Source organism: Podarcis cretensis (genome assembly GCF_951804945.1).
Source record: "Podarcis cretensis genome assembly, chromosome: 16".
NCBI lineage: Eukaryota > Metazoa > Chordata > Lepidosauria > Squamata > Lacertidae > Podarcis > Podarcis cretensis.
In genome coordinates, this window is record NC_137186.1 from 18,015,664 (window position 1) to 18,033,039 (window position 17,376).

The following is a 17,376-nucleotide window of genomic DNA, read 5'->3' on the forward strand; positions in this document are numbered from 1 at the left end:
GCAGTTTGATTTAAAACAGTTGCCTTTTCTGGAATTTTCAGGCCACATATCAACAAAAAATTAAGATGGAGATAGTAGACAGGTTTCTGCAACACGCAATGAAGATTCGTGAATCCTGTGTTACACTAACTGAAGTGTTAGATGCAGGATATTTTTTTTTTGTATTGAACCCAATAAAGGTTTGAGAATAGGGATATCAACAAATAATGATTTTTAAAACGCTGCTGTTAACAGCAAATGAATCCACACGTTCGCACCCGACTAAACAAGCCTTCTTGACCCATTTCCGGAACTCTCTGCTCTCGCCCAAAGCCAGCGCCGGATGCCTATTCACGGCGGCCCGGAAACACCGCGTTTAACCCGGAAGTGGAGCGCCGGTAACCAGGAAGTGCCACTCACCTGAGCCACTGGCTCGCAGAGACGCCATTTTCTCAGCGTCTAGCCGCGACCATGGGTTCGTCGAAGCGGCACCGGGAGCGGGGCGAGACCTCCGAAGAACCTCCGCCTCCTGCCTCCGGCACCGGTGGCACCGGGACCTCGTCGTCGTCGTCGTCCCGCCATCGCGAGCACAAGAAGCACAAGCATCGGAGCAGCGGCGGCAGCAACAACGGGAGCGAGCGGCGGAGCAAGCGGAGCCGGAGCCGGGGCGAGCGGAGCAGCCGGCGGAGCGGCGGGGATGAGGCCGCCACCGCTACCGCCTCCTCCTCCTCTTCCCGGGGAAGCCGTGCTGCCGCTAGCGGGAGCCAGGAAGGCGAGGTGGGGAGGCGGATCAAGCGGGAGAAGCGCGACGAAGGATATGAAGCCGCCCAAAGCTCAGGTGGGGGAATGTGGGCAAAGGGAAGGCGGGGGTGGGGTTCCGGCCCACCCCGATACTCAACGGCAACGGGTTTCTATTATTGTCATTAGTTGTTAAATGTGTTGGTCGCTTCTTCCCTGTCCCGCACTAAGGTAACTGAAAGTGACTTGAAATACATGAAGGATCATATACATTTAAAAAAAAACCAGCCCAAACAAACAAAATATAAAAGAGGCATCTTGTTTTTAAAAAGGCAGGATGGAAACATCTTACCTGCCTACTCAAAGCCACTGTAGATAATTGAAAGCCAAATGCCTGGGTTAAAATGCATTGTATTCACCTGGTGCCCAAAGATATGTAGTGATGTCACCAGACGAGCCCCCCCCCCAGCATTTCACAAATGGGGAGCCACCACTGGAAAGGCCCTGTTCTCATGCTGCCACCCACCACACTTCCCAACAAGTAGATTAATGAAAAGGGGCCTCAGGTGATGGTTGAAGGGTCCATTTGGGGACTTTATATGCCACTCCTGGAGTTCCTGGGGTGGAGGGATATATATCTGAGCAGCCAAATAATGAGATTCAAATGAACCAGTTTCCTTTACACAAGGGGTGCCCTAATAATATTATTCTTATTCTTATTATAATTTATTAGTTATACCCCGCCCATCTGGCCAGGTCTCCCCAGCCACTCTGGGCAGCTCCCAACAGACTATTAAAAATACGATAAAACATCAAACTTAAAAAACTTTCCTAAACAGGGCTGCCTTCAGCTGTCTTCTAAAAGTCCGAAAGTTGTTTATTTCCTTGACATCTGACGGGAGGGTGTTCCACAGGGCGGGCGCCACTATCAAGAAGGCCATCTGCCTGGTTCCCTGTAACCTCACTTCTCTCAGTGAGGGAACTGCCAGAAGTCCCTTGCACCTGGACCTTGGTGTCTGGGCTGAATGATGGGGGTGGAGACGCTCCTTCAGGTATACTGGGCCGAAGTTCAAAGTGGTGTACACCAAATGACGTCGAATTCCTGCTCACATCAACCCCTGCCAATGGTCACGAACTGTGTGAACTGTAGCCTAATAACATCTGGATACCACCATGAGGGCTATCACTGCTTTACACCCTGGGAAAGGGTGGGTCAGGGGAGGAAGAGTAAGGCTGGAATCCTACTCATCTTTATCTGGGAGTAAATGCTACCAAATTCAGTGAGAAAAGACTTTAGCTCTGTGGTAGAGCAGATGTGGCCCTCCAGATGTTTGGGTCTCCAACTCCCATTGGCCTGGTGGTATTGTAGTCCAATTCAACCAGGTTGGTGAAGGCTGCAATACAGTTTTCTGTATTCCTTTGTTCCAGCAGAGCCCACACCTTACAGATTCCAACACTTCACTGGTAGAAAATAGGAATGTGCTTGGATCACCAAGCATCACTTCCCTAGCTTCTTCCCTTCCCTAGTTACACACAATTAAAGGCTCTTCACTCCCTGTCAATACCTACCAAGTGAAGTGATTCTAATCCACAAAAACTAATAAGGGTAATGTGCTTGTTAACCTCTTAATGTGTCACAAAACCCTTGTGTTTGTTGCAGCAGACTTGATATGGCTTCTTCCTTGGAAGTCTGTACGCAATACAGTATTTACTTTGCAATAACCCAGTCCTCAACTGATTTAAAAGCCAGGGGGGTGGGGGTTTAGGCCTTAGAAAAACATGGCACATTATCAGTTATTGGAGATGTACCTTGAGTATTAATTGGGTCTCCAAGTCTGAATCCCTGGAAAGCCGCTGCTGTTCAGTACAAGATGGACCGGTAGCCTGACCTGGCAAAAGGCAGCCTCCTGTGTTGTGGGCTAAAACTGATGTCATCTTTGATTATGGCTGCCTGGGGCTTATGGGAGTTGTAGTCCAAAATGTCTGGAGGACACCAGGTTGGGGAGGTCTATTTTATATCAATTCTGTGTTCTTGTAGATATATATCATGAGAATTCTTGTGCTTTGGGTAATGCTTAATGATCAGGAAAGAGAATGACATGTTAGGTGTCCCTGTGTGCATTTGCATGGCTGTAAGAGGTTTCCCCTGACATTGAATTCAGGCAGACTATGAGCCTGGATAGGGTCAGAGTGCCCTATTGCAGCCCTGCATGTGCTGGCTTGGAAAGAGGGTCATTTGAAGTGAATTCTGGGGGACAGGAGTCAAGCAGGGAATGCATGGCTACAATCCTAAGCTTGCTTTTCAGGGGTGTCTGTCCCACAGGGTACATTACAATATTTAATAATACTTTGAATAAAGAAGAGCAGCAGGAACATGTGAGGACCATAGAGATGACATTTTATTCAAAGCCCCCGCTCCAGTTGTTAGTCACTAGTCCTGCTTCATTTTCTTAAATATGTTAAATGTTGTTTTATTGTCAGCTGCATTGAAGCAGAGATCGAGAACCTGTGAGGCCATTTAAAAAATACACACACACTTGTCAGTCAGCTGACATCACTGGAATGGAAGGGGACATCAGCTGATGGGGGTGCGGTTTGATTCTATGTTGGTTGTGAGCACAAGGCATGTACAGTGAAAGCCTTTTTGCAAACCGCTCCATGCTTGGGAGGTTCAAAGGGTAATGTAGTGTTGCTTGCAAAATGGCTTTCAAACAGCCCCACACTGTTCTTTGAAGTCCTGACCACCTGGGCTTCAAAGCACTGTGTCACTATGTTGTTGTTGTTGTTTCACCTTGGTGCTGCTAGTGCAGTGGTTTGGCTTCACCCCCAAAGGTGCACTTCATTATCTCTCGAGGCAAATGGATGCCAACAACAAAATTAGTTATATTTATAAATCACCCTTCATCCAAGGATCACAAGGCGATTTAAAATATAGAAACACAAAAAGACATAATGTAATAGCAAACTAAATAACTCCCCACCCACCACCCCATGTAAATCCCATCTTGACTGCCTTTGAAGAAGGTTGGAATCTTTAAACATGGTGGGAGAAATGCAAGAACGCTCATAGCTTGGACTAAATATTTTTTTCCTCTTTAACTAACCAAACTTCTCTCTGTCTTTATTCCCAAACAGTTGTCGGTCCAAAGTCTAGCTCGGGAGATGCTTCCCTCAGCATTGAGGAGACAAAGTGAGTGTGACAGAGTCTGATGTCTTTCTGTATCCCTGTAGTTTTGAAAATGCCTCCTACTGCGATCTTTTGACAGCTGGCTCTTGTGCGGGGCTGACTAATTAAAATTGGTGCATTTGAGAGCTGCTAACTCGGATTAAAATATGCGACTGGATTTGATAAGGGATACCAGCTGAAGGGAAGGAGGGAAGTCACAAGCTCGGCAGAGCAAAAAGGTTTATATGTTGATTAATGTACTGTAAGAATGATTGTGTAAAGAAAATAATAAAAAAATATTGAAGAAAAAAAGAGAGAGAGCTGCTAACTTGGAGCTGGGCAGAAAACTCCCCAGAGTGATCTCTGAGAAGCAGGAAGTTGCTGCTTAGGCAATGGAGCCATTGTGACTTGTAGTGATTTGCTGAGCAGGGTTTGATATTTCTGCCTTTCTCTCAACAGCAAGCTTCGGGCTAAACTTGGGCTGAAGCCTTTGGAGATCAATTCTGTCAAAAAGGGTGAGTGATTCAGGCTTCTGTGCCACTTGGCTTCAATGCCTCTGACTCCATTCAGAGAATAGCCCTTGGTGTTCTTCTGCTGCTGCACCTGCCAGGATTCTTGCCTCCCCCCTGCTGGCTGCTGAAGCAAGAGGAAGCATGGCCTGCTGGTTAAAGGGGAACAATAGCCCACGCGCTGTGGCTCTGTTGGTTGCCCAGGCTTCTCACAGGTCCTGGTGTAGGGCAGTGGTTAGTGTGTCAGAGTAGGACCTGGGAGGCCAGAGTTCAAATCCCCGCCCAGCCATGAAGCTCACTGGGTGACCTTGGGCCAGTCACCGTCTCTCAGCCTCACCTCCCTCGCAAGGTGGTTGTGAGGATAAGATGAGGAGGGGGAGAACCATGAACACATCATTGAACTTTTTTGAAGAAAAAGGTGGGATAGAAATGCAATAAATAAATAGCTGAGCAAATAGGGTGGGGTGGGGAGGCTGTGGGGAGTGCTGAAGGTTCTCTCTGTCCCCCTGCCTTCATAGCCATCCTCCTAGCCTGCCTTTCTCAGAAATAAAACAAGGTGAAAGTAAAAGATGGTTGATCAGTGCTTGTGGGGCTGGTGCTTGGGGGATTTTCTCTGCCTCCTTAGTTGCTGTCTAGGGCCTAGATCCAGCGGTGGGGTGGGGGATCTGTACCTGGAACCAGACAAAGGGAGTCTTTCCCTGTTTGTCCTGCCAGTGCTTTTGATACCATGGTCTCCTTAAGGGATGTGACTTGGAGGCTCCATTTTAAGGTGGTTCTCGGCTTCCTTGAAGAGCCAGTACATTCTGAAGTGGTGCAATTTACCATCTCAGGGTCAAGTAAGCCTTAGCTACTGGGGGCTCAGAACTTGGGTACTGCTGCGAACCCAGTGGACTCTTGTAAGAAGAGGTTTCCTCCATCCTAGTCCAGTTACCTATTTTTAAAAAGAGATGACTGAGAAGCTCTACTGTTTCTAAGGCAGCCACCTTCTCATCCTCCATGGCTCTTTGATAACCTCAGTTTTTTTCCCTGCCCTGCAGAAACTGGCAGCAAGGAGGACCCTGTGGCAGCTGAGGTCATCAACCCAATAGTGTTGAAGCAGCGAGAGGAGATCCGGGAGAAGCTCGCTGCTGCCAAGGAAAAGAGGCTCCTGAACCAGAAACTAGGGTACCATTTCCATTTTCAGCTGCTCCATCTAAATCAAAGATGTAACAGTGTGTGTGTGTGTATGACTTCAAGTCCCATCATCCTAATCACTCGCCATATTGGCCAGGGCTGCTGGGAGCTGGAGTCCCACAGCCTTTGGAGGGCACCATTTTGGCCTACCTGGTTATTCTGCCCTCAGTTTTTTCTGGTGAGGGACATCTCTGCTTTTGTTTGGAAAGGGACATCTCCTTTGAGGCACTGACCTGAATCTCCTACTCTGATCCACTTGCAGGTCAGGTTTCCAGCTTGGCTGACTCCTTACTCCAGTGGTTGGCAATTTCATCATTTAAGCTGCTTTTCTGAGTTATTTAGTTATTTAATATATTTGTATCCTGCTTTAACTGGAAATTACTTGATGGCAACTTATTAACTAACAACTTTTAAAACTAATGCAAAAATAATTAACAGTTAGCCAACTCTGTGCAGGTGGATGCAGCTGTAGTAAAGTGAGCAGAAAGCACAGTAAATAAAGACTTTAGAAGAATTGTATCTATATAATGCTAATACATAAAATCAATAGTACTAGCATTTTACAAACACACAAAATCCCAAATGAATACGATGAACCACCTGTTTTTTTAAAAAAGTTTCACTGAGGAGTCTTTCTGAGATCCAGCAGCAGATTGATAGCTTCTAGTTCCTCAGGAAAAGTTCTTCATCAGATTCCAGCTTGAATCAGTAAGTCCTTCTGTGGTGTTGTTTGATGGCTGCAGTTCTCCAAACTTGCCATGTCATTTAAAAAAAAATAATAATCAATGGCTTCTTATTACTAACTGTGGTTCTTGTTACTGAATTGAAGTCATTTTGGGGGCTTATGAAATGAAGACTGTTTTTCGGGCAGATTATATTTTATACAGAAATGCAGTTGGTAACAATAAAGAAGGTCTCTGCCTAGCACTTAAAGGAAAGTTGGCTGGGTTTTCACTCTGTTCTAGGTATGTGAAGTCCCCTAGCTGACTTAGCTCATTGTTAAGCTTTAATCTTTTCTTAACACCACATTCCTCCAAGTCCTCCTCTTGCACTCCTGTTCCACCCTGTCTTGGGTGAAAACTTAGGGTCTCATTCAAATCTTTGGGGTGACTGGGGAATCCTTGGGGTGATCATCTTTGAGCAGGGTGTTCTTCTGGTTTCCTGCCCTCAGGAAGATCAAGTCGCTTGGCGAAGATGACCCCTGGCTTGATGACACCGCTGCCTGGATTGAAAGAAGTCGGAAGCTGCAGCTGGAGAAGGATATGGCTGAGAAGAGGGTTGGTATTGCCCCTTTGAGACCCTGGAGAGCTGACTGTACTTTGACAGGAGGAGGGGGCGGAGAGCCTGTTATACCATTCAATGCCTGTGCCATACTTAAGGAAATTTGGCAGACAGTATTCTGTTCTGCACTCTTGGCATGGTGGAGAGAGGGAGCCAGTTCACCCGTCCTGAATGCTAACTGCTTTCCTCCATGCATTTGCTTTGCCCAAACCACTGGACATGTACTTCCCCTACCTCTACACCTTCCTTTCCTCTCAGTGTCTCCTATCTAGAGCTGTACTCCATTTTTTGTATTCTTTCCTGCCTTGCAACAGGCCAAGCTCTTGGAAGAGATGGATCAGGAGTTTGGCGTCAGCAGCCTCGTGGAGGAGGAATTTGGGCAGAATAAGAAGGTGAGGAGAGCAATCCCACAAGCTCACAGACATGAGTTGGGTTTATGTCCCAACAGAGCATGCTATCAAAGGGATAGAATCTTCAGTTATAATAATAGAATTGTAGGAAACATGATGATTGCCTTAGCTGTTCTGATGCCTGCTTTTAATACTCTTTCCTGCAGGTGAGCTACAGCTCACGGGATTTGAAGGGTCTGACAGTAGAGCACACCATTGATTCCTTCCAGGAAGGGAAGACGGTCATCCTGACGCTCAAGGACAAAGGTGGGGGGACAGAGCTTGCAACACTCTTGGCATGTCCTTTTGGCTTTTCCACCCAGTGACCAAGTTGCAGGCTGCAACTCTTGCTCCCACACTTGTACACATGCAGTCACATACGTATGCGTGCTATCTGTGACTCTGTCTCTCCCCCCCCCCCCATGCAAGGACACAAACACTCTCAGCATTTCCATCTCTCCCTACCCAACCTCTGGGGTGCATGGAAACTGGGGGGAATTCAACATCCACACCCTGTTCTGGGGGGTTCTCCTGACCTTCCCCCAAGCCAATTTCAGGAGGGGGAAGCCCTGTTTTGCTAGCAGAAGTCCATTTGAGATTTATTCTACATATTCACTCTGTTCAAAGTAAAAGGCGTTTCCACCCTTCTGCGCTTTCCCCTTGCCCAGCCTGCCAGAGATGGACCTTTGGGGTCTTTCCAATGGGAGGAGATCTCTGAACGGGCATCAGTAAAGAGCATGGCGAGCAAGTCCTTATGTACAAGGGGAGGGTCTAGGTCAGCATCCAGTGAGACAGGGTTCGGGTTCAACAATTGGTCAGTAGCATTAGAAAGAGTTGTGTTGTGAAGCGGCTGACTTCACGCTGACTGCCAGCTTCCTTTTAGGAGTCTTGGAGGAGGAGGGCGGCGATGTGCTGGTGAACGTCAACATAGTGGACAACGAGAAAGCCAAGAAGAACGTGGAGCTGCGCAAGAAGAAGCCAGAATACAAGCCCTATGAGGAAGAGGAGAGCGTGGACGACATGGTGCTCGTAAGGGAGCTTCCTTGCTTTATTGTTTATGGGAGGGAACCAGGCAGAATATACATAATACAGCATTGGGATAGAAAAATCGGCATGGCATGGCAACAGTGGATAGAGCTGTCCCATAGCTGCTTTGGGCTGCAGCAGCCCCAGACAGCACAACTGTATGGGACCTGGAAGCCCAAAGCATACAGAGGGCACCAGGTTTGGGTACAGATATATATTTCCCTCCCTCTCTAGTAGCTCAGGTTGCCCAAGGAGAGGAATGGATGGTTTATAGGGCAGCCTTTTCCTTCCTCCTGAGCATCTACAGCCACAGCCGTATATCAGGATGAAGGGGTCAGGCTCGAGTGTTGGGAGGAAGTGACTTGCTGGCAGACGTGGGAGATTTCAAGTGTTGCTGCTCTTAAGCCTCCTGGCAAGTCCCTCGGCTTTGCCCACCAGCCCCTTCTTGTTCCAGGCCCCTGGAGCTCCTCTCCCATTGGTGATTCCCCCTCCTCTCCTCTGATCCCTTCTTTTTTCTCTCTCCCCAGTACAAGCACAAGAGTGTCCTGTCCAAGTACGATGAAGAGATCGAAGGGGAGAAGAAGAAGTCCTTCAAGCTGGACTCGGTGGGGATGGCGGACGGGTCTTGGGAGCGGGAGCTGCAACAGATCCGGGACAGCCTACACAACCGGGCTCAGACCCTGGATGTGCCGGGCCTCCGCCTGGCTTCAGAGTACTTCTCGCCAGAGGAGATGGTAAGGCAGGGATCCTCTATCCTCATGTGGTTCTTGGGCGTTTCTTGAGGGTTTTTGTCCACAGCTCTTAGTCCCAGGAACTTAGGCTGGAGGAAAGAGCAGGTGTCCTGGACCCTGGAAGATTAGAGGCAAGGGGGAAAGTTCCTGTTGTGAGAAAAGTCAAGAGGGGGAAAGGGAGGTCTCGACAGACTGTCAGCAGCAGGGCACAAGAATGGAGGAACACCAGGAAGCCTTTGGAGTGGGGAGGTCTCCTCTCCAGAGTCTCCTTCCCTTAGCTCTGACCTTTGCAGTGGGAGGCGATGAATGAATAGTTTGTTGCAGTCAGAAAGTGCAAATGTATCCTCCATTTCTGGACACCAGCCCATAGAATTGTAGAGTTGGAAGAGACCCAAAGTTTCACCACTGCAGTGCAGGAATCACAGCTAAAGAATCCCTGACAGATGGCCATCCAACCTCTGCTTAAAAGCCTTTGGAGGTAATCTGTTCCTATTGTCAAACATCTCTTACCATCAGAAAGTTCTTCCTAATGTTTAGTCAGTATCCCCTTCAAATCTGTTGGTTTGGGTCCTTCCCTCCAGAGACACAGAAAGCAAGCTTGTTTCATGCGAAAGGCCTTCAGATATTTGAAAATGGCTATTCTATCTCCTCTCATTCTCCTCTGCTCCAGGCTAAACATCCCCAGCTCCCTCAACCATTCCTCATAAGGCGTTGTTTCCAGGCCCTTGATCATCTTGGTCACCCCACCTCTGCACACGTTCCAAGCTTTGCATTCAACTGCATCAAATATTCACTTCCATATAAAAGGCCTGTCTTCCTCCACACCATGTGGCAAACTCCTTTCCTAAGGAAACTGAGCTCTTTCCACTTGGGGGCTTAGCCCAGAATTCAAGATGGGAATGCCAGAAGCATGTTGGGCCCAAGGACTTCGCTTTATAGCCTTGAGTAGCAGAAGGCCTTTGGGGTGGGAGAGTCTTGTATGAGAGCAGGAGGGTAGGCCTGCAGTTCTCCCAGAGGCCTGGGCTTGCTTTTTGATGCTTCCGCTCCTTGCCACAGAACGTCACTTTCAAGAAGACAAAGCGACGGGTGAAGAAGATCCGCAAGAAGGAGAAGCCAGTGAAGGCCGACGATCTCCTGCCGCTGAGCAGCATGGACAGTGAGAGGGACTTTGGCTCCAGGTAACAGGGGCAGAATGGGGCTGGCTGAGCAGGGGAGGGGCTGCAGAAGTCTTCTGTGGCTCTTGAATGCTGCTTCCCACCTCGCGTGTTACCTCAGTTGGTGAGCAGGCAGGGGGTTTATCCCTCCTAGACCCCTCTGCCCAAAAAGTGTCTCCGTGCTAGGTCCGGGGTGCCACAGCTTGTGATCGCATCACCTCTCGGGCAGATAACTGCTTCCTGTGCTCAGTGTCTCCCCTGCAATGGCTCTCTAGGGCTCGTGGCCGGGGGAGGAGGAGGAAGACTGCCATGGTGGAGGAAGAAGAGGAGGAGGAGGATGGTGAGGGCTACACGGAATATGCCAGGAATGGAGCTTCAGAGCAGTTGCCCCAGTCAGACGACATTCGGGTAGAGAGAATGGAGATCAGCAGTGAAGATGGTGAGTCTGCTTGGGGATCATTGGGTGGCCGAAAGAGAGGGGGGTTAGAGGCATTCTCAAAGGAAAGTGCATAAGATTGGCTGAAGGTGTCTTGTGTTTTATTTTCTTCATTTTAGACCTGTGGTGTTTTTTTACACAATTGAAAAAACCTCTGTACAGTCATACCTTGGTTTTCGAACAGCTTAGTTCTCAAACGTTTTGGCTCCCGAATGCCACAAACCTGGAAGTGAAGCCGAACCTCCAACGGAGCTTCTGCGACTTCTGATTGGCTGCATGAGCTTCCTGCAGCCAATCAGAAGCTGCGCTTTGGTTTTCGAACATTGTGGAAGTCGAATGAACTTCCAGAATGGATTCTGTTTGACTTCCAATGATGTCTGGGTTGATTTACAACAGGGATGGAGAACCTGTTTCAGGTAGAGGGCCACATTCCCTTGGCCTTATCTGCCCCATAAACTGGCTCTGGCATAGCCTGCCTTAATCTTGCTCCCTTCAGAGGTTTTGGACTACCAGCTACAGTTAGCCCCGGCCAACACAGTTTTGCTGATGGGAGTAATTTTATAAGCTATCTTGTTATATATTATTTTATGTATTGTTACTTTTCTGTTATTTTTATTTATTATAGTCTAATAATGATTTGTTGCAATTGTTGAGAGTGAATTTTGGTTTAATTATAATTTTCGGATACTGTACCTTGAAAGTCCATCTTATTATGCAGGCTACTCCCCATTTACGTGGGGGCTGCATCTGTGGCACCGCACAGCCTGCCCCATTCTGCCCCTGCTCCATTCCTCCCCGCCCCAGCCCTGCCCCCTTGCAGTGGCCAAAATGGCACAGACATTAGTGGTTCACGCGCAAATGGGGAGTTGCCTGTATTCTAAATGGATTATTGAATGCTACGTTATTTGATAGGTTATTGTAGAATCATTCCCCCCCCCCCATTATGACTTATTTGCATTGGGTTGGGTTGTTCTAGGATGTGTGGTCTTTTTACATTTTGTTTCAACAGGCTTGTAAGCTGTGTTGTGTATAACAGCAGTGTAGAAAGGTGGCATACAAATTGAAAGTGAAATGAAAATGAAAGGGGGAGTTAGTAGTACAAAATATTTGGAGGGTGCGAGGTTGGGGGAAGGCTGAACCTAGAAACTTGGGGGTGAGGGTTAAAGGCATGGTCCATTGGGAGGCAGATCTTTCTGAGTGCAAGGGTGGGGAATCCAGGGTCAAACACTGTGGAAATAAGACCTTTTCACCTCCTTTTCTCCCCCTCTTTCTGACAGAAGACGCTCTCGCAGGCCCTGACTCTCCTGCTGCCCTGGAGGAGGATGAGGCGGAACTGGAGCTGCAGAAGCAGCTGGAAAAGGGGCGGAAGCTGCGGCAGATCCAGCAGCTGAAGGACAGTGGGGAAAAGGTGAGGAAGCGGAGGGGATCCAGCTGCCACAGAGGGGCTGACCTTGTAAAGCGGCAAGAGTTTCTCCTTGGCACCTCAAGGGCAAGGAGAAGTGCGGATGCCATGGGGCCTGGGTAGCCACCCAATATACCTCTGCATCAGCTTCTGAGACCATCTCCTGAAGCTCGTTGTTTTGTGTTGTTGTTTTTTTTAAAACAAAACATAATTTCAGAACAAACACAAAAAATAGATAGAAAAAAACCAGAATGTATTTGGAACTCAGAAACCTCAGTCCTGTTGCTGCCCCCTTTGCTAGAGAGCTTAATGCTGCTAGAACATCCAAAGCATACTAATTTTACTTTACTGGGGAGCTTTTAATGTTTGATGTATTGTGTATTCTCTTACATTCTGCTGGAAGCCGCCAAGTGGCTGGGGCAACCCAGTCTGATGGGCGGGGTACAAGTAATAAGTTGTTGTTGTTAGGATTCAATGCATGTATATAACTATCAGGCCAAACAGATTTGTGCTTGATTGGAAGCAGTGTATTGTTTATTTTGTTTATTTGTGGCTTTTACGTGCTACCTTTTTCTCCAAGGAGCTTATTGTGGTGTATGTGTTTTTCCCCTTCCTCTTGTAATCCCCACAACAACCCTACAAGGTAGGGTAGGCCATGAGGCAGTGATTGAGCTCAAGGTCAACCAGTGACCTTTATTGCCAAGTGTGGATCCCTGGTCACCCAGGTCCTGGTCCGACACTAACCACTGCACCATAGTCACATAATTCCGTAAAGGTGTTCAGTGTCCCCACAAATGGATCTCACTTTCTTTGACCCCTAAGTACTCCCCCATTTTCCAGGCAGCCTCCTGGAGGCCTTTGGACCCTAGCTAGCTCTTCAGTGTTACTAACCCTCCCCTGCCTATCAACTTTTCAGGTCATAGAAATAGTGAAGAAGCTGGAGACCAGCCGAAGCCAAGAGGATGACGATGAGCTGGAGCGGAAGGGGGCCATAGTCTTCAACGCCACCTCCGAGTTCTGCCGCACACTTGGCGAGATCCCTACCTACGGGCTGGCCGGCAACCGCGAGGACCAGGAAGAGCTCATGGTAATAAGCCCCTAAGGGATGCTGGCCTGATTGTTCAGCACAGATGAGACCCAAGTGGAATTGCTAACCAGCACCCCCCTCCCAGTATTGTGTTCCAAGAAGCAGCTGTCTGATGTAGCCATGGCTCTTCACACACTGCAGTGTTAATTTCTGGAACTCACTGCTGCGGGATAGTTTTCATTTATTCCATAAAATGTACGCACTGCTTGATTGTAAAAAAGGGGGGCAGGGGAATCCTCAAAGGAGTTTACAAGTATGTAGAATGCGGAAATGTGGTCTAACGTGGTTTTAGTTCATTGCTGGTTTTCATTATTATTTCAGTGTTTTAAATATCTCTGTTTAACTGTTTTTACAGGTATTGTTATGTTCTCTTTGTAACTGCTTTGAGGGTTTTTTTTTAACAATCAAATGGTATATACATTTTATGAAATTAAATAAATTGAAGTGTGAGGGAAGACCATAACATGGGAAGTTGCCTTAGAGTGAGTCCATCTAGTCCTGTCCACACTGATTGCCAGCAGCTCTTCAGGATTTCTCCTGGGGGAGGGGTCTCTCCTCCAGCTCTACCTAGAGATGCCATTGGGGTTTTGTCCTTTCTGCATGCCGAGCAGTTGCTCTTCCCCTGGCTTGTAACACAGTCTCCTCCTCCTCCTCCTCCTCCCTTTATCCCCTCTCAGGATTTTGAGCGAGATGACGAGAGGTCAGCAAACGGGGGCTCAGACTCAGACGGGGAGGAGAACATTGGCTGGAGCACTGTCAACCTGGACGAGGAGAAACAGCAGCAGGATGTGAGTTTGCCTTTTGTGTGTGTGTGGGGGGGGGTGTTCCAGGCTGGTGCTCTAAGATTCCTTGGCAGCCACTTTAGGACTGGCACCCCTTCCCCTTCTTGCCAGCAGCAGCAGTAGTGAGCCCAGAGGCCTTGACAAGATATAGAATATAAAATCTCCAACCCAGTTCATGAATTTAAAGAAAAGCTAGATATGAAACCATAGAACCACTGGCAGTAACCGTGTACACCATCCTGCAGGGGTAACAAAACACTGGGGTTTAGATATATAATACATTATAATTCCTGATACAGCCAGAACGTTTCTAAGCTTCCAGTGCAGATGTAGCTACCAAGTGTGTAATGTGCAGTTGTCCATCAGCTTAGAAGTTCAGCGACTATTTCCTGAAGTTATTGATCTGTATACAACTGAGGATCAGGCGAGAGGAATTTCCCTGTGGGCTCCAAATCAAAGGAGAGAACAGCAAACAATGCATGGTGTCTTCAGTCAGAATCCACTAAGATATACATTTCCTTTCTGTAACTGGGATTCCAAGGGATCTCCCACCCAAATGTGCTCAAGGCATCTGCTGGAGTCTAAATTCCAGTGGATCAGTACAGGTAGGGTGAACTGAGCATGATCCCCCCTCCCTTTTTTTTGTTATGCAGTTCTCAGCATCCTCCACCACCATCTTGGACGAGGAGCCCATTGTGAACCGGGGCCTGGCGGCTGCTCTTATGCTCTGCCAAAACAAAGGTAAGGCTGGTGTGTGTGTGTGTGTGTGTGTGTGTGTGTGTAGGGTGAGGGGTTGGCCAGAGCCTTCCTGCCACCTGCAGGCCTGTGTGTAGGTCAGCCTTCCTTTGGTCTAGAGAAGGGGGCTCCATCTGCATTTCGTGTCCGCTGACACTCTTCCTCCAAGAGGGCTGCATGAGTAGGATATTGCAAGTCCATTTTCTTTCTCTCTCCTCCTCCTCACTAGGCTTGCTGGAGACTACCGTACAGAAGGTGGCAAGAGTGAAGGCACCCAATAAGTCACTGCCATCGGCTGTCTACTGCATTGAGGACAAAATGTGAGTGGCTTAGTGGGTGGGGGAAGGAGCTCCTGGCTCTCCAGTGCCAAATCAGGTAGACAGGGATGCTTCAAAGGGTGGAGGTGGGACATCCCTGGAACCAGATAGCCTGGGGTAGGAAATTTCTAGACGTGGCTAAACCAGCAGAGCTGAAGACTCTGTATTTGCCAGGCTGGACCAGTGTGCTTAAGGCTGCTCTGTTCCCTCCTCCTCCTTACAGGGCCATTGATGACAAATACAGCCGGCGTGAAGAATACCGGGGCTTCACTCAGGACTTCAAGGAGAAAGACGGTTACAAGCCAGATGTGAAAATAGAATATGTAGATGAGACTGGGCGCAAACTCACACCCAAAGAGGTACTACTACTAGGCAGGGCTATCAGCCCTCTTCTGGTATGATAGGTGGCTTATATTATGGTATACTATGCATATGGTATAATAATACCAAGCAAGGCAGTTTTAACAGAGCAGCTTCCTCACTTCCAGGAGGGAGTAACTGGTTCTCAATAGGGCAGCTGCCTGATAAAAGAATTTTTTGTGTGTTGGCTGGTTAGTGAAAGCTGCTGTCCAAAACATTGGGGGGGGGGGGCCTGGTTGGGCAAGGCTGGCTCAGTCTCAACTAATAGGCATCTGTGGTCCTAGTTCTCAGCCTTGGTCTGCTTGAGGTGCAGCAGCCAACCCAGCTGAAGCTGTTTAACCCTCCGGTCTTCTTCTTGCTCCAGGCGTTCCGACAGCTCTCTCACCGCTTCCACGGGAAGGGTTCTGGGAAGATGAAGACTGAGCGGCGCATGAAGAAACTAGACGAGGAGGCGGTGAGTGAAGGGAGAGGGAGGCACTGGCCAGTTCCAGTAGCATGGAGGATCTGAGACCATCCCGCTTGCCTGTTCCCCCAAATGATTGGTCTCTTCAGGGCCTGCTGAAGTGTGGCACCCATTTCCCCTTTTAGGAGGGGTAGCTTTTGACCAGCCATTGAAATGTGCCTCTTTACATTAGTGTGCGAGACATCGACTAGGGTGAGGAATTGTGCAGAGGGCAGGAGTACAGGGATGGTGAGGGAAGTGGTCCTGATTGGATCTGTCTCCTCTTCCTCCAGCTCTTGAAAAAGATGAGCTCCAGCGACACCCCTCTGGGCACGGTGGCTTTGCTGCAGGAGAAGCAGAAGGCCCAGAAGACTCCTTACATCGTGCTCAGTGGCAGCGGGAAGAGCATGAATGCGTAAGGAATTGCAGGGGGAGGGGAGGGGATGTCTTGGGGCTGGTGTGAGAGAGACAGGGCTGCTAAGGAGAAGGGAGGCAGCCTTCTCTGTGGGCGACTCTGCAGCTGACTGTTTGGCTCGCCTGTCTGCCTTGATAAAGTCCTGAAAATATCTCCACAAGTCACTCTCAAGCAGCCAGTCCTCACAAAAGTTTGCCGATCACATCTGCAGAGAGTGGGGCAGTACTAAATGCTCATGGTGTGCTGTGCACCCTAAGCCATCTGTACAAGGAAGCGTGTGGCTGAGGCTTGAAGCAGATGGATTCTGGCTTCGTAGCTGCTGTTTCCACCCCTTTCATTTTCCCTACTAGGGGAGAGGAGCTAAGAGCTTCTCCATTCTCTGGAGGACTGGGCAGGTGGCATCTCTCTTGCTTGCTGCATCCAGGCCTTTTGCTAACTTATTATTCTCTCTCTTCCCCCTCCACAGAAACACCATCACCAAATAAAGGTCTTTGCTTTCTGCATCAGAGAGAAATGTTTGCTCAGGATTCTGCGGAGCAGTACTGTGGTCGGGGTGCCCGCAGAGGGCCTAGGTCCATTGCTTCCTGAAGGAAACGTGTTCATCATGTCCCTTCCCCACTTTGAAATATGGGGAGGGGTGTATATAGTTGTGGAGCTGAGTTTTTAGCACCATTTTTTTGTATCTATATATGTGAAACCAAATAGCTTAAGTAAAAGTAACTGCTTCCTCACTCATTGTTGAGCCTCTTCCTTCTACTGAACAAGAGTTTAAAGTGCTGTGTTTGGTGGCTGATGAAAGGGGGAGCACACACTGGGCTACATATAATCTTCCCCTCTATCACTTCAGATTGCAGCTAAGAGGCTTATGGGACTGACGGCTCCTTGCGCATTCCCTACATATAGAAAATTGGCTTAGTCAGGGAATGTCCAGTAAGCCTCCACTTGAAATGGTACAAACTTCAGCAACTTTGGTTCCATCTAAAGCTGCTTGGCAGCAGAGGGTAGGAGAACAAGGGGGCCTGTTTGCATGCAGAAAACCTTCAGGTTCTCTCCCAAGCAGGACTGAGAAAGAGCTGCCATTTAGTGTAGAGCAGCCTTTGTCCACCTGCTGCTCTGCAACTCTTGGACTGCAATTCCCATCATGCTATGCTGCGTGGGGCTGACAGGAATAATAGTCCCATCAGTATCTGAATGCACCAGGTTCGTGAAGGCTGGTGTACACTCTAAGGAGGCCTTGTGTTCCTCTGTAATGTT

At 48.4% G+C, this 17,376-nt stretch overlaps 1 protein-coding gene across 1 annotated transcript; it reads left to right on the top strand.

Moving 5' to 3' along the window:
• The first annotated feature begins 399 nt into the window (after nucleotides 1-399).
• SART1 (spliceosome associated factor 1, recruiter of U4/U6.U5 tri-snRNP) lies at nucleotides 400-16,853 on the top strand. The gene is made up of 20 exons (XM_079956586.1): nucleotides 400-817; nucleotides 3,853-3,907; nucleotides 4,343-4,398; nucleotides 5,430-5,556; nucleotides 6,737-6,842; nucleotides 7,161-7,238; nucleotides 7,403-7,502; nucleotides 8,119-8,264; nucleotides 8,789-8,995; nucleotides 10,049-10,170; nucleotides 10,422-10,585; nucleotides 11,860-11,990; nucleotides 12,901-13,071; nucleotides 13,749-13,859; nucleotides 14,507-14,594; nucleotides 14,818-14,908; nucleotides 15,129-15,264; nucleotides 15,630-15,719; nucleotides 16,001-16,122; nucleotides 16,589-16,853. The coding sequence occupies exons 1-20, from the start codon at nucleotides 451-453 to the stop codon at nucleotides 16,605-16,607; spliced, it is 2,487 nt and encodes an 828-aa protein (XP_079812712.1). The 5' UTR covers nucleotides 400-450; the 3' UTR covers nucleotides 16,608-16,853.
• Nucleotides 16,854-17,376: the final 523 nt, after the last annotated feature.